This window comes from Pan troglodytes, chromosome 2 (genome assembly GCF_028858775.2).
Source record: "Pan troglodytes isolate AG18354 chromosome 2, NHGRI_mPanTro3-v2.0_pri, whole genome shotgun sequence".
Taxonomy (NCBI): Eukaryota; Metazoa; Chordata; class Mammalia; order Primates; family Hominidae; genus Pan; species Pan troglodytes.
This window is the reverse complement of record NC_086015.1, coordinates 77,599,291-77,614,995: the sequence shown is the minus strand read 5'-3', so window position 1 is coordinate 77,614,995 and position 15,705 is coordinate 77,599,291. Positions and strand designations below refer to the sequence as shown.

General features: G+C 40.4%; 1 protein-coding gene across 2 annotated transcripts in view; it reads left to right on the top strand.

Moving 5' to 3' along the window:
• PDZRN3 (PDZ domain containing ring finger 3) overlaps positions 1-15,705 on the top strand; it is a 245,759-nt gene that overhangs the window by 9,512 nt on the left and 220,542 nt on the right. The window contains exons 2-3 of one of the 2 annotated variants that reach the window (XM_016941491.3): positions 6,755-6,841; positions 12,966-13,073. In XM_016941491.3, the coding sequence (XP_016796980.2) occupies positions 6,755-6,841; positions 12,966-13,073 (195 nt within the window). The remainder of the gene's footprint in view (positions 1-6,754; positions 6,842-12,965; positions 13,074-15,705) is intronic. The other variant, XM_054680801.1, reaches the window with a different exon arrangement.

The window sequence follows — 15,705 nt, the reverse complement described above, 5'->3', positions numbered from 1 at the left end:
GAGGGCACATAAACATTCAGATCGTAGCACACCCCATAATTAAGTGGAAGTGTTAAGATGCTGTAACACCTTAAAGGTTTGTTGGTGTCATTTTTGGTGAGCATTGCTTGTGGTTGTTCACCAGAAAAGCAGATGAGTCAGTGACAAAAATGAGAGAGAAAATTTGAAATCAAGCTCATGGAAATAAGAAATTAGACATTTATGGATTTTTTCAGGTTGTGTAAATATAGTAGCAGACTTTTTTAAACGAGGAAAGTACTGAAACATCTTCTCATATTAGTTTTCAAATCTCGTTTGGCTTAGGACTGTGTGAACTATTGTGCAGATATTATGACTCTGGAAAAGCTCATTTTTTTTTTTCCTACCTGTTCCCCCATGCCCTTTGTCTCCCTTCATTCTCTCTACACCTTTTTCTGATGACAGAAACATCCTATTAATACTTTTGTTGAGTGTCTCATCCAATTTCAACTTAATTTCAAGCACCGTCCTTATGACTACCTTCAGTCTTAGGCTTTGGAACAGTTTCCTCTTATGTTCTTCTGCAAGAATCACTTCCTTAGAGCTGGGTTGAATTACAAGGCAGGGCTGGTCCAAACTGCTTCACCATTAAGAATTTTAAACTTTTAACTACAAAGAGAACAAAAGCATCTGAGCATAGGGAGTGAAGACATCAGCAATTCTTCAGAATTTCTGGCAGCCAGCTCTACCTCTTGGTCCCCTCAACTCCCATCTCTGCACATTTTTGCCTGGAAACAGCCAAATATACAGTGCTTTCATGTCACTAGTCAACAGACAGAGCTGTTTCCCAGCTGTGTGAAGACTAGCGAGTCTTTGTGAACTTTGCATAATCTGAGGCTGCGAGGTGTTACATCACACAGACTAGCGGTCAGTCAGTTACATTTCTCAAAACCTACTGGGAAGCTTTCCAGTCTAGCCAGTTCTCTGCTGTGAGTCCCACAACAGACATCATTAGGGAACACCTGTCCTTAGGCAGAAAAGGAGTTTTTAAAAAGAGTCCACATTGACAGTGGCGTGGATGGACCCTGTGAACCACCACACTGATTAGGAGATGTCTTGTGTCCAAGATTTTGAGGCTGGATGGTTTGGAGGAGAATGGTGACAGAGTAATACTAAAGAGAAAAGGGACTTTGCCAATAGATGGTTCACATTCTTGGATGCTTAAAAAAATGCAGCCTCATAAGATGTCTTTTTGACATTCAAATTACATTCAATTTTTGATTTTCCACTGTGACTTTTCTTCCCCCAACCAATTCTTATCCAATTAGACCTTGAGTTGAAAGCTGAGAAGATTATTTGGGGTAATTTTAACATCGATCTAATAGTTACATGTTCAAATGTGATAGCAAAGCTTCTTTTAAACAAAATCAACTGTATCTTCTTGAAAAGTGAGCTTGCATTTCTGCTTGTGACTTGGCTTAGGCACTTTGGATGGTTCATGTCAGTGTTAAGGTCTGGACACCCACAACCCCTTCTCCAAGGTTAATATGTCCCTGCTTTTTCTTAATCCTAAAGACCTAAGCTTCTCCCAGGGAGATCCTATGTTGCATTAGGGGCCCAGCTAACCTCTTGAATTGGGTTTGGGTGGGGGCTGGGGTGCTAAGTATCTGATAGAGCTTCCTGCCAAGCCCAAGGAAACAGATGTCACTGGGCTCCAGAATATGACCAGAACCGCCCTTCTGCACCCTGCATCCCAGGTTCTGTTGAGAACTTCTCAGTCTTCAGGGTCGGGGTTACTGAAGGGAAGAGACACTTGCCCTCTGGGAAGAGTTACTGAATAGAAGGCAACTCTGTGAAAGCTGCCAAGAAGGTGCCACTCCATTTCCATTTGTTGTTGTTTTTCCTCTGTTCTTCACCTTCTTTTCGTACCAATCCATCGAGACCCACTGATATGGTAGAACTTGGAGCAGTCTGTAGTGTGTAGCAATCCCCAAGTACCCTGTACTCCCAGACTCCCCAGCTCGTTTCTGTCTCCACCGTTCCTAAGTTCACCGTTTCTTAGTCTTGATGTTTCTCCTATCCTGTTGTGAGCCAAAATCTGTTTCCCATCCCCTTTGCTCCTGTGGCCATCCCCTTCCAGGTGTGACCATGTTATGTATGTGATTTCCCCTTCTCCTGGCCCACAGCCCACTTGGTCAGTATCATCTCCCTGTCATATCTGTGCTCTACTGAAAGTCCAAGCGGAGCTGCTCCCCTCGTCTTCCTTCCCATGTCTCCTCCCACCACCTTCAGAATAAAAATTGTCTACCTGGTGGTCACTCTACTGGTCCCCTAAAATGTGCCACTGTTTTCCCAGTCATGGAGAAAGATAGATACAGTTAGGAATATATAATGATATTTATTTACTTAGCTTTCAGGCCCCAGCTCTTCCAAACTTGTTTTAGCCTAAGTTAAAGCGAGATTAGGCATTCTCCATTGCCTAGATTTTGTAGAAGAGTAATGTATGTGGGAAAAGAGCATCATGACCTCGGTGTTGAACTATGTGAATGTCCAGCTTAACACTGTGCCTTGTGTTTTGGGTGCTAATTATTGGCCAGATGCCATACTGAGGCAGTCTTTGGGTATCTGTCTATCTCAGTCATGCATCCTAGTAACCTGGTGACATGAGAACTGGTGACATGAGAAGGAACCATTATCATTCCCTTTCTGTGGATGAGGAAACATCACAGGTTCTGACTCTGATGTTGCGCCAATCTGAGATGCCTGAAGACATCTTAAGTCCAGCCCTGAACTCAGAGAATCTCTCTCAAGGGACAATTAAGACAATGTCCAAAACACATTTCTCAGCCAGACAGCATCTTGCAAAGAATGTTTTTGAACAACCAAGTTCACCTTCTGTGCTTCCTTGCCAGATGCAATGGACGTAATGGTCCGAGAACTTAACCATTATGCTGCTCCTGTCATGGCATAATAGTCTTATTATACTTTTCAGGGTATAATAGACATTCTTACTCTTTGCAATTATTATTGCATAGTCCAAAGAAGCCTTACTTAAAACTCTAATTGCCAGATGAATTAATTGTCTGATCCTTCATGCCAGGCTCAGTCTTTGGAGGCAGAAGGATTTAGAATAGGGTGCAAACATCTACCAGCACAGTACAAAGATCGTAGGCACCAGAGTCACATGTGGACCTGGGTTCCAATCGTGACCTTCCCACTTTGCCACTATGTGATCATGAGCAAGTGTCTGATTTTCCCTGAGCCTCAGTTTTTCCAGGTTTAGAGCATTGATACAATGCCTGCTTCGGAAGGCAAGTGTGTTTGTTGGCTTATCAGTTTCTATGAAGTTAGGCTCATTTCCCTCTTTGTTTTACTATGTTTTGAGACCATTGCAAATCATGGGTTATGATAAACTACCCAAACAGACCAATACTGGTTAAATTTTCCTGTAAAGGAAAGATGCTGCTGCCTATCACAGTTACCATGTCTGTGAACAGTCGGGAAAGCAGCTTCGATAAGAGCCTTTGCCCTTATCCCATTTACACCTCTTTTCAATTGGTGGGATATAACTGAATGATAATTATTTAAGTACCCTCTATCCTGAAGCATTTTGACCCTAGGAACAGGTTAAATGGGTAAGCAGAGGTTAATGTTAACATGTTAAATGTTTTATATGAAGACTATCTGTTTACAATCTCAATTAATACTTCTTGTGAAAAATTAGAAGTTAAACTAAAGTAGTTAAGGTTGTTTGTGGGGAAAGGAGTGAAAAGGAAAAACCAGAATCAAGTTGTCAAAGAATAGCAATTAACCTTTGGTAATTAGTTGGAGAAATGAAAGGAATTCAGCCCAGACTGAACATTTTCTTTTATCCCTCCCTGCATCCTGTGTCGAATCTTCTACATGTTGCTTTACTACTGTAAATCAACTCTAAAATAGGCAATGCAACCTAAAGCCAATGTCTGACACTTGTGGACAGTAGACTAGATCAAGATGCTTATAGAAAATAAGAACACCCTTGTTTCTCCCCAACATTGCATCTGGCAAGAAAGCATAGAAGGTCAGCTTAGTTGTTCAGAAACATTCTTTGCAAGATGCTGTTTGGTTGAGGAATGTTGTATTTCAGACATTGTCTTAATTGTCCCTTGGGAGAGATCTCTGAGGTCAGGGCTGGACTTAGATGTCTTCACACATCTCAGATTGGTTCCTTTGGAGATAAATAGTTCAGTAAACAGTTTGGAATTTTGTTCTGATACTGGCCTCCTGGGTAAGCCTTCCTTTGATAAGTTCCTTTTTGGAATTTCAACAATAAAACCATCTTGAACAGGACCTAAGATGTTGCTAACCCATGTGGAATTATTTTTTATATTCTACACAGAAAGAGAGTAGTATAGAAGTGTAATGAAGATGTAGGATTGGGAAGTATGGGTCTGAATCCCAGCTCAACATCTTACTAGCTCCTTAGCATGGGACAACTTTCTTAATCACACTACCTCAGTCTTCCCACCTATATCATGAGGATGGTAATAGTGCAATTTTTAAGATTGGTTGGATTAAAAAATGAAATAAAGCACTTTATTGTCAGTATAGTTTCTGGCACATAGTTTGCAGCCAGTAAATGTTAGCTGTTATCATTGTCAATGCAATGTAATAAGATTATTTTCTTCTTTTTTTCTTGAATAAGTGGTTATCACACAGTAGATTGAAGACCAATCTTTTAAATCATGTGATTGTGCATTATTCTTTGTGCATCACTTGAGATTGTCAAACTAAAGCCATCTGCCTTGGATTACTGTGTAACTGTGCAGTTTCTATCATTGATTAATTATGAAAGCCAGACATGTAAGATATGTAGGATAACTTGCCAAATTCCCATGTATTTCTAACTTTTCACCCCTTTAAGATAGCAAAGTAAGAAATGGACTTAGTGAGATTTTCAGCATCCTAAGTAGAAAGACATAAACTGTTTCCATTTGAAACTCATGTTTATATCTCAAAACTATTAGGTTGATTCTGGATTTTCTTTTAGAGCAGTGAAAGTTATTGCCAATTAACTTGTTACAGTTCAAATTGTTTATAAAGAGGGATAGTGTTGATAGATGCTTTTGATGGTGGTGCTGTTTGTCAGAACATTTTTTAAAAACCAATAGCCTGTCATTAAAGAGGCTCTGCTGTTTTTCGTTGGGTACAGTAACTTGATAGAGACTAGCTTCTTTTTTATATATAATTCTGTATTTTATATATTGAGTAAGTGACTCTTAAGAAATGAATGTCCTTATAGGACACCTAGTTCTTTCATCAGAAACAGAATATCTTTTTCTCATAATAAATTGTCATTTTTGTTTTTACAGTGTATTTCTAATTGATGTTGAGGCTCACAAGAAAGTTCTGAAAATGTCTTTAATTTGGTTGTATAACAACTACTCGTGAGAAAGGGGTTGTGGTTATTAAGACTTTAAGCATGGAGATAATTCTACATAGTGAAGCCCATTGATCTTTCATAATATTTTTTTAGCTCTACTGGGCACAGTTCTCCTGGCAAAATGTGAAACCAGAGTTGCACATTGACAGCCATAGCAATAAATGAAGCGGTGCTCCGGAAAACTCACAGGGCACTGCAGGTAGAAACAGTACTTTCCTTTGCCAGTGTGGTTGAGTCAGAGAGTTGCATTCATGCCTTTCAAATATGGCCATTTATTTCCCCAGAAAAGGTAGAAGACAAAAGTTTGAACAGAAAGCAAAAATATCAGAGTAAAATCTCTCTTGTCATAAGCTGTCAGTGTTATTTTTAAAACAGCTTATTAAATATTTTATATTTAAAAGAAATACCACATTTGAATACTACCATGTTTAAATAGAAAACGTTAAGTGAAGCAAATGCCGATTTATAGGCAGTACACAGGCTGTGATGTTTTGCATATCATCCATATAATTGAAAACTGTCAAAGGTGTATCAGCGAGTTGAATGTTTATGTCAAAGAATATTACGTGACAGTTTTCACATAAGGTTAAATCTATTTTTATCTGTCTGCTGTCACTTGAGAGTGTTAGTTGAGAACACTCTCCCTGGCATCTCTGTTGCCTTTGACTGTCGAACACTATGCTCTGTGACCTGCCTGGGTCACTTCTACTTTTTTGATTTAAAGGTCACATTGACCAGCCTTAAACAGAGTGCTTTCTGTTAAACAGCTCTGCGTCTCGTGTGGATTGGACAGTAATTACTTTGTGAAAATGCCCCCTCCCCCTTTTCAGTAAGATTCAGGATTTTTTGTTTTCTGTGTGTGTTTGCATCTCACTTTTCATGCACTATTTTTCCCCAAGTCTCCCAAACAGAGATGGCTATTGATGGGCCATGCATGCACTCACACTTCCGAAAGGATTGCCATTTGAACCTTTCATGACATGACATGAATGCTGCTGTTGAGAATAGTTGAGAAACAAACAGAAAGTAGCCGTCTAGACAGCCTGCGTACGATGGGCCGGTCAAAAGAAAGATGCATTTGCAGACCAAGGTGTCATTCATAGAAAATGTTCATTGGGCATGTCTGGACATCTCCAGACATTCTTAGGTGGTCATTCCAGGGTTAGATGGTATCTAGAAATGTTTATAAGCTCTTAAACACAAGACAGAGTTTCAGATTGGGTTCCAGAAGTTTCCTTGGTTAAACTTCCCAAGAGATAACAGGATTTGTAATGATTAGCTGAGTAGTCCTTGTGTACACTTAGATAGAAGGAAAATTCCTACCATCTATTCCCTGTTGGTAAATAAAAGTTTGATCTCATTTGTTACCTGCAGGGCGAAGAAACCAAAAGTCTGACTCTTGTCCTGCATCGGGACTCCGGCTCCCTGGGATTCAATATTATTGGTGGCCGGCCGAGTGTGGTATGTTAATTACTAAAATGTGTTTTTCCTTTTCCTGGTGTAGCTGGAAAGAGAGGTCAAGGTTTGAAGGGGACAGTGAGGAGCAGGAAACGTTGCTCACTTCATTCTGCTCTCTGTCATTAGAGAGTTCATTGGCTGTCTAACATCTTCACACTTAGGGATTTTTATTGCGTAGTCTCCTAAAACGGCATTGGCCTAGTAATATAACAGCTAATTTAAACTGTTTGGTTTTGGGGGTGCATTTCTTTTTTTGTTAGGGGGTACATTTCTGTTTGTATAGCAGTTGGGCTGAATGAAGTTGCCTGAGATGTGTGCAGTTGGAACTGGGTAACCGGCCACCGTCCTAGACCGAGCTGGAGTGTGGGCTCCAGACTGGAAGCCTGATCTTGAATTCTGCTCTGTCAACTGTTCATTAGTCAGAGACAATTCTCTAATTTGTGGGTGACTGCATCCCTTTGCTTTCTCTTCCCACTGCAGCTCTTTGACCACCACATTAATCAGCAGAGCCTCCTCTAGAAAGAAGAGGCCGAATTCAAATCTGCCAGTTTAATTATGGGGAAAATGTTCAAAGAACGGGCTCCAGAGAGTAGCAGTGGATGTGTTTCAGAATCTCACACTTCAAGGGGGATTATCTGAATATGTCCCATCCTTTACCCTTTTCTTTTCCTGACCATCTCCTTGTTTATTAGCTTAAAAGGAAAGTAGTTAAAGGAAAAGAAAACAAAAATCTTTCATTCAACAAATAAGTATTGAACATAGGCTGTTTGCTAAGGGCCAGGAGATACAATGGAGGCCAGAAAGACTGAGGCCCTGTGGTCATTGAGTCCTGGTGGGGATGTCAGACAAGAGACAAGTGAATACAATAATTAGAGATTGGATTGGAAGAAGTATGATGAAGGAAAAAAAATGGGAGGATGGTACATGGCAGATACCAGCCAAGAAGCAAAGGGTATCATTAGCTTGGGTTATCAGGAAAGACAAGAGGAGATAGTAGTAAACAGAAACCTAAAGGACGAGAAGATGCCAGCCATCCAGATAGGAATAGTGTGTGCCCTGCCCTCATGGAGCTCACCTCCAGATGGAGAGACTGATGAGTTGGGAGCGCATAGCACTGCTCTCATTGATGTACTCTGTGCCTGCCCACAGCTAATGATGCCCTGGGATGAGTTAACCCTGCGGGAGGAGGTGTCCTGGGGAGGGGCCGTTGGAGCTGAGTTCAGAAGGTTGAACAGGAGTTTGCTAGATCAGAGGACCATATTTTATTTGTATATATAATGTGTACACAGTACCAAACGAATACATTATGTGCCTTATAAAAAGTTACGTACAAAAGGGAGTATTTTAAATAATGAAATTAAAATATGACTATGAATAAAATGTGAAGTATGTTCTCCTGCCATTCCAATGCATTGTGTTACACGCATTCACCTGTGAAGACCCCTGAGCTAGAAGAAAGTGGTTGGACGCTGGGGTTTTGCAGGGGTGGGGATTGGCGCTCATACAAGGCCTGGAGCAGGAACAGAGTTGGGAACTGGGGGAGCTGCAAGTAAGCAGAGTGTGGAAAGAGTTGAGGGATGGGCAGGGAAGTGGTCAGAAAGAGGCCTGGTGAAGAAAACAAGGGCTTGACCCCAAAGGGCCTAAGTCTTGAGTCTGGGATTTAAATTACCTAGGGCGGGAGTGGCCAACACATGGCTTCAGTTGAAGGGAGTGACACAAAGAGATTTATGATTAAATTCCCTTTGCTTTTAGCCCATTCCGCAGTTTCAAAAAGAAACAAACAATGGCTTATTATAAGAAACAACAACTTAATTATGTGTTTGCAGTTGTTAAAATGAGGAACATTATCTGTCTTATCAAACATACATATAAAAAAGAACATTTTAAATGGTGAGACTAAATTGTAAATATGAAGGTAGATGGGGACAGGGATAATTCCCACTTTATTGAGCCCCAGGGATGTCATCACATGGTTGTATTTCTTGCATTCTCTCCGTGGAATTCTTAAAAAACTATAGAACCGCGTGAGGTTGATATATTTTTATTTTTTCCTTTTACCATTTGTCTGAGATCCCAGGCTGCATGTCATCATGTGCTGTTCTGATTTAGTCCTTGCTGCCAGGGGTCCTCCGTACTCTCTGGCCTTCGGAGGGACTGAGGGAGCAAACTGCACTCAAATATCTAGACATTTGGCTCCAGGAAGCAGCAGGGTCAGACTTGAGCCCGTGGGTCAGAACATGAGCCCATGTTCTACAACTTACCATCAAGAACATGTTTTGCCATTTAGCACAGATGAGTTGGCTGTTCCTTGTTTACACTCATAATTATTCCTCCACCCTTTGTTACCAGTTTAGAGAAACAACTTTAGTAAATTAAGATTCACTTCACAATTAGGTGTTTCACAAGCTATAGCAAACAAAAGAACCCAAACCAAGAAGACCTATTCCCTGCCCCAGGTCTAAACCACACCAAAGCCTAATGTTGGAAATTGCTCAAAATGGAGAGGCCTGTGGCCAAGTGATTGTTGGGAAACCTACTGTGTTAAAGCCAGTGAAGATGGTGTTCAGTTTCCACACTCACCAGGTGCAAAATGACATTCCAACCCCACTGGAATACAGTTCTTCCCTGTGCTTATCAAAGAGCATGTTTAAGTTATTTTCTTTTTCTTTTTTACAAAAGGTGCTTTAAGTACAAGCCAGACCTGATTTTGTAGCTTGCATTAGTATTTTGAATTTATGTGGTCTTTTTGCAAGAACTGCCTGCATGGTCCCCAGAGGAAAATTTAATTCCATGTGCATGTGTTTGCCATATAGTTTTTCAAAATTTGCCCTGATTAGCAGAAATAGCATCATGAAACCTGAATGTATTCTGCACTGTTGCCTGGAAAATCTGGCAGGTCATTGAGTACATGCTAAAAAGCCAAGATGAGCAACAATGCACACACATTGTTAGTTACTAGAAGAATACAGTACAAATGATGTCTGTGTTTCCCAAGGAATTCCTGTGTTGGATGCTTGGTTGGGTTGTGAAATAGCCCAGCCATAGCTCTGACATAAGGCTTTTCATTGCATGATCAGTATGCAATACTCTTAGCAAAATCATATCATTCATTTGTTAGTCCTCATAACCCTAAAGAAACAGCAGCTAGTCTGTTGTATCAAACCTCTCACTTAAGCCTTTGGGAAGTGTACTTTATTGTTAGGTACCCTTGCTATGAAAACAGTCCCCTTTCATTTCTCTCTTACTCAAGGCAGCAAAACAAAATAAATTCCAAGTCATATTAGTTCACCTTGATAAATAGCTGTAACTAACTCTCTTAGGAGAGGAGCCAAACAAACTAAGAATAAAGAGATGCCTTTTAAGAGAAAAATCTAGCTTTTTTTTTTTTTTGAGACGGGGGTCTCACTCTGTCACCCAGGTTGGAGTGCAATGGCACAATCTTGGCTCACTGCAACCTCTGCCTCCCAGGCTCAAGCCATCCTCCCACCTCAGCCTCCCAAGTAGCTGGGACCATAAATGCTCGGCTAATTTTTTGTATTGGTAGAGATGGGGTTTCACCATGTTGTTCAGGCTGGTCTTGAATTCCTGAGCTCAGGCGATCCATCAGCCTCGGCCTCCCAAAGCGCTGGGATTGCAGGTGTGAGCTGCCATGCCTGGCCTGCTTTATGTGCTTTTTGCATCCTTCCCCACCCCTCACCACTGTCTCAATTTAATGTAACTGCTGGTGTTTGTTCTTGCTTCTTCCTCTCTGATTTTTGCTTGAACTTTCTAGTACTCCTTAAGAGTTATTACTTATGTGCAGTGTGGTATTTTGCAAAACAAACGAAAGCCAAAATCCTATCCCCTATCTCCCTCTTTCTCTCCAGCCAAGAAATGCAAAGTGGTTAAATCAGAGTAAACACAGATCTCTTTTCATTTGATATATTGACATCACCTCTTAGGGAACTCAAGCTTGTTCATAAATCTTTTGTGGTCCATTGAGACTCTTCAAGTTCATCTAGTGGAATATTCCATAGCCTGAAATGTTGGACTTCTGAATTCCTGTGTGTTTTGAGTTTTCTCAGTGGGAGACAATATTGCACACAGAGCATGTAATGTGCAAGAGGATCCGCTTCGCCTCAGTTTGAAACTGAGCTGTACCACTTTTTAGCTGTGTGACCTTGGATGAGTTACCGAACCTCTCTCAGTCTCAGGTTTTTCACCTGTGGAATGGGTAATAATAGTACTTATCACTTGTGGTTATTGTGAGGATTAAACAGTGCACATAGAGCACTCACTATGTACCTGGTACCTAGTTTGTGCTCAGTAAAGGAAGCTGCTGTGCAGCTTTATACATATATTTCAGGTGTGCATGTAGGGAGCTACACAGATGTGTTCAGACTAGTGCCTCAGTAAGGCTGCCGTGAGAGAGGAAGGAGGCACAGAGGTATTCAGATGGTAAAGGGTTAGTGTGCAGGAGGTCTATGCAAAGCACTGTGATGCTAGGCAGGGATGCCTTTTGAGGATAGATGATCCTACACAGCACCCACAGGCTCCCTGACCCTTCTCTTGGAAGAGCGTTGATGGAATCCAGATGCCAGTTAGAGACATATCTTTGTCATGTGGGGATAAATGTCAGGAAAAACACTTAATGCTCATTTTAGGTTGTGATTTTGGTTTCTTTTGGTGAATCATATAACATTTTACTCTGTGTGTGTGTGTGTGTGTGTGTGTGTGTGTTTGGGGAAGTGTGAAGAAGGAAGGAGAGAAGGACTGAGAAATGTACATTTTTCCAAGCTTAGTTATTGCTGTTGCATTTGAAGGGGTAGACTGAATCACACTTGAAGTCGTTTCCTTCCCCCTTTAGGATATAGGGATTGTTTTTTGGTTTTGTTTTTTGCTGTTTAAAGCGGAAAATGTTTTATTTGCAGAGTTATTTTTAACAAATGGAATTTTTATGTATTTGTATTCAGAGTAATTGTTATTGAAATAAATCTTCTAATGACATACGGCAAGGAATTTACCATGACTAGATTTTGGAGTTTTTGTGGAACATTCTGAGCTTACATTTCAAATGATTTTGTTTGGAAATATCACATGCTTGTGCCATTTAATTTATAAATCCATCTGTTAATCACTAGAAATTTAATCCATACACTTGGAGAGAATTCATTGCAGTGCTGTTTGAAAAGAAGTTCGTGAACAAGCTGTGAGGGTTTTTTATGAGCTTGTTGGAGCCTTTTGATTTTAAGGAAAGGAAGGAGTTTGAACAGTGAGCTGTCTTCGTTCCCAGAAAGTTTTAGTTCTGACATTTAATTCAAAGATCTAAAGAGATTCAAGGAGGTCGGAGATCAGAATTTATTAGGACTAGAGTGATGGTAGTGCATCGGAACAAAAACAAAATATCTGTTTTCACAGTCAAATTATTAGATATTTACAAGTTTAATAACATTCTGTGCAAATGAGGATGTGGGAAAACACTCTGTCTAATGAACAATAAGTATAAACTCTCTGAAAAGCCATTTGGCAATATCTTTGAAATGTACATATCCTTTTACCCAACAGTTCCATTGTTAGGGATTTGCCCTAGAACTATAATAGCAAAGATAACTTAAAATACAAGTAGGAGAGTATTATCACAGCATTGTTTAATCGCAGCAAATGAAAACAGTGTTTATTAGCCTCATGTTGGATACTGTTCAGTCACTTTAAGAAGTAAGGCAGACACGGGGAATTGGTAGCAGAAGATCTTCATGATTTTTAGAGTTAAATGAGAGAGGCAAGGGCATAAGAGTCAGACTAGCATAATCGCATTTGTATGCAAAAAGGAACAAATGCATATTTAGGAATATGATGTGTTAAAATGTTTTCAAAAGGATGCATAAAGTCAAATAGCTACCATAGGCGGGGGAAGGACAATGGGTTGGAGATGGCAGGGATGCATCATTTTATGTCCTTTGGTGTGGTTTGAAATATTTTACTGTGTGTGTATTTTAGTTTAAAACAGAAATTAGGAGAAACAAATACCTTTTACCCTATTGCCACTTTTGACACAGCAAGAGTCAATTACTGTTTTAAGAGTGCAAGGTTTACTTTCATGCTCAACTTAATGCCTAGCATTCATGCATGTTTTTTTTTTAACCCAAAGGATAACCACGATGGATCATCCAGTGAAGGAATCTTTGTATCCAAGATAGTTGACAGTGGGCCTGCAGCCAAGGAAGGAGGCCTGCAAATTCATGACAGGATTATTGAGGTATGTGAATACTGGCCAGTGTCTTTGAATAGGCTAAATGCCATCCCGTCTTCGTCTAGCTCAAAGCAAGATGTTTGACTGGGGAGGGAGGCCTAAAGTGGTAGATGGTTGAGCGGGAGTCACACTTTTCCCATTGTGTGGGACCAGATTGAGTGTTGATTGCCTTGGTGTTAAATTTTTGTTAAATGTAGAAAAGCCAGATTATGAGTGGAATGTTCACAATTTGGCTTTTTTCATGTGGACCTCAATCTGTTTCGTATGCATCAGTTACAGTTGCGCGCGAAAACCGTTGAAGAGTTGGATGTTAGAACCAGATGAACGATCCCTGTTGTACAAATTGTGCACCCTGTTCATATTGATTACCAGGGTACAATTGTGTCAGCTTTGGAGTCATTCTAATGTCCTCAGAGCTCACACAGCACACACTTATTTCTACAAATGCATTGTTCTCTCTGTTACGTTTGTCGTCTTTGCCTGTTGTTAGTTGTACAACCTGATTGCCCAGGGATTTGCAGGCAGAGGTTGATATTAGGGTTCACATATCATCACTTACTCCATTTTCAGTTCGTCATTCATCATTTCAAACTTTTATACAGCAGGTTTGTAGACTCATGTGGGGGAAGTGGATCTCTCAGCCCCACCAGACAACACTTTGTAACAGGGTTGCAGTGTTCTAGGATGCTCTGAGTCACTAAAAGGGAGAGAATGATTTGTTGCCTTCTCATATGGGCTCTTGCTGCAAAGTTTGATATAAATGAGTAATTTTTTACTGGTGTTTTGACCATTTTCATAGCTCTTTGGATGGATACACATATGGGCTAAATTGATTGGCTTTCCTATTAGGCAAAAAGTAAATTTGAGAATCCACGATGATATGCCAGACCCCACAAGAAATTCACCCATGGGCCACAGCCGTAATATAGTGCAAATAGAAGGAACCAGAAAAACAGCACCGATACCAGTGGGTGTTTGTTTTCCACATGCATTTTTATCATGTCTGTATTTCCTGAGTATTTTCATGGCCTATTTCAAAATTTCGGACTGAGTGGGAGCTAGGACCACGAGCTAAGCCATAAGTGAAGTTCACATCACTCACTGGAATGTGGCCACAGGCTTCTCCTGGGGAAAGGAGCCTCAGCAAGACAGAGAACAAAGTCTTGCATTTCCAGTCTCATCTGGACACATTCTGCAATGTGCAGTATGCTTCAGGATAATTTGTAATCCTCAGGAAAATACACAGTTAAATCTCACAGGGAAAGCAAACTGAACTAGTTAGGGTGTAAGGCTCGCTCCTCGGAGGGAGTGTGATGTGCTAACTTACATGCTAAAATGATACTTGATTTTGTTTTAAGGACATTATTAATATTGTTGCATCCCCTTTGAATGTTTGAAGGGTTCTTAAACTTGGAGCTTTTTTTGCTGCATGGTTTAGAGTCAGTCTTTGTACTTCCCAGGTCAGGAGACTGGATTTTCCCTAACAGGAATTTGCTTGGGCAAGAGTGCTTTCTTAAGAGCTCAAATGCGTTACTTACTGTCTTTTTTGAGAGTGAATACATTTTCTGAGACTATTGTTCAAAAAGATAAGTACAGCTTCCGTTGCCAAGGGTTTGGTGGAACAGCCAGTTTCTCTAAGTAATGGAATTTCATTGCTCTTATGTTTTGCAAATGAGAAATCTACAGCTGGGCAGGATTTTCTCTTGGCAAAGGATGATCTGTATTTGAAATGTTCAGTACGGTTTCTGGTAAGTCACATTCCTATTTTGGACAGTATGTAAAATATTAATCATGTAGTGTTGAGATGGAAAGAAGGATGACCACAATAGAGAAACGATATATGTATAATTGCAATTGACACACTGTGCCTTTTGCAGTCAAATTCTAATCTCTTTTGACATGATACAGTGATTCCCATGACTGAAAATATGTTCTCTGGTTTACCTCATCTGCGTCTGAGTTTATTACCAGGAGGCATAAATGTGATTATTTTGAGAGAGAGAGAGAGAGAGAGAGAGAGAGAGAGAGAGAGTGTGTGTGTGTGTGTGTGTGTGTGTGTTTCATTACTAAGAAGAGTCAAAGTCTCTAGTTTTCCACCAAATGTCTTCTTTTTCAGGGGAATGGGCAAACCACCACCAGATCTTCACCGTAAGACCCTTAATTCTTGCAAAGGGGTATTATTAAATCCAGAGATACTAATTGAGTCTTTTCTTTGCTGCAGAGTTCCTCTGCTCTTAATGGTATCTGTTCTCTGAGACCAGAGCAGCGGCTCTTACCCACATCGGTGCCAGCCCAGCTCCTCCCTGTTTTTTTATAAGAAATATTTTGGAATTCCACCAATACTGTGGTGAAATGAAATTTACAAGTAACATTTATATGCATACATACACAAATAATTGTAAAAATATATAGGCTGTTGCATAAAAGAAAATCAAAGGAAGATAATTTATAATAAAATATATCAATATGCCAGTGTTCTGGCACAGTGACATTAGATACCATGGCACTGTCAGATGCTCTCACATCTGTGTAGACTCACTGGGATGCACCTTATGTGGCTGCAGATGCTGCCAGATAAAAGAGGCATCTGCTGGTGGCCCAGGCGCCATGAATGGCCTTGCCGTACAGGATGTGAATT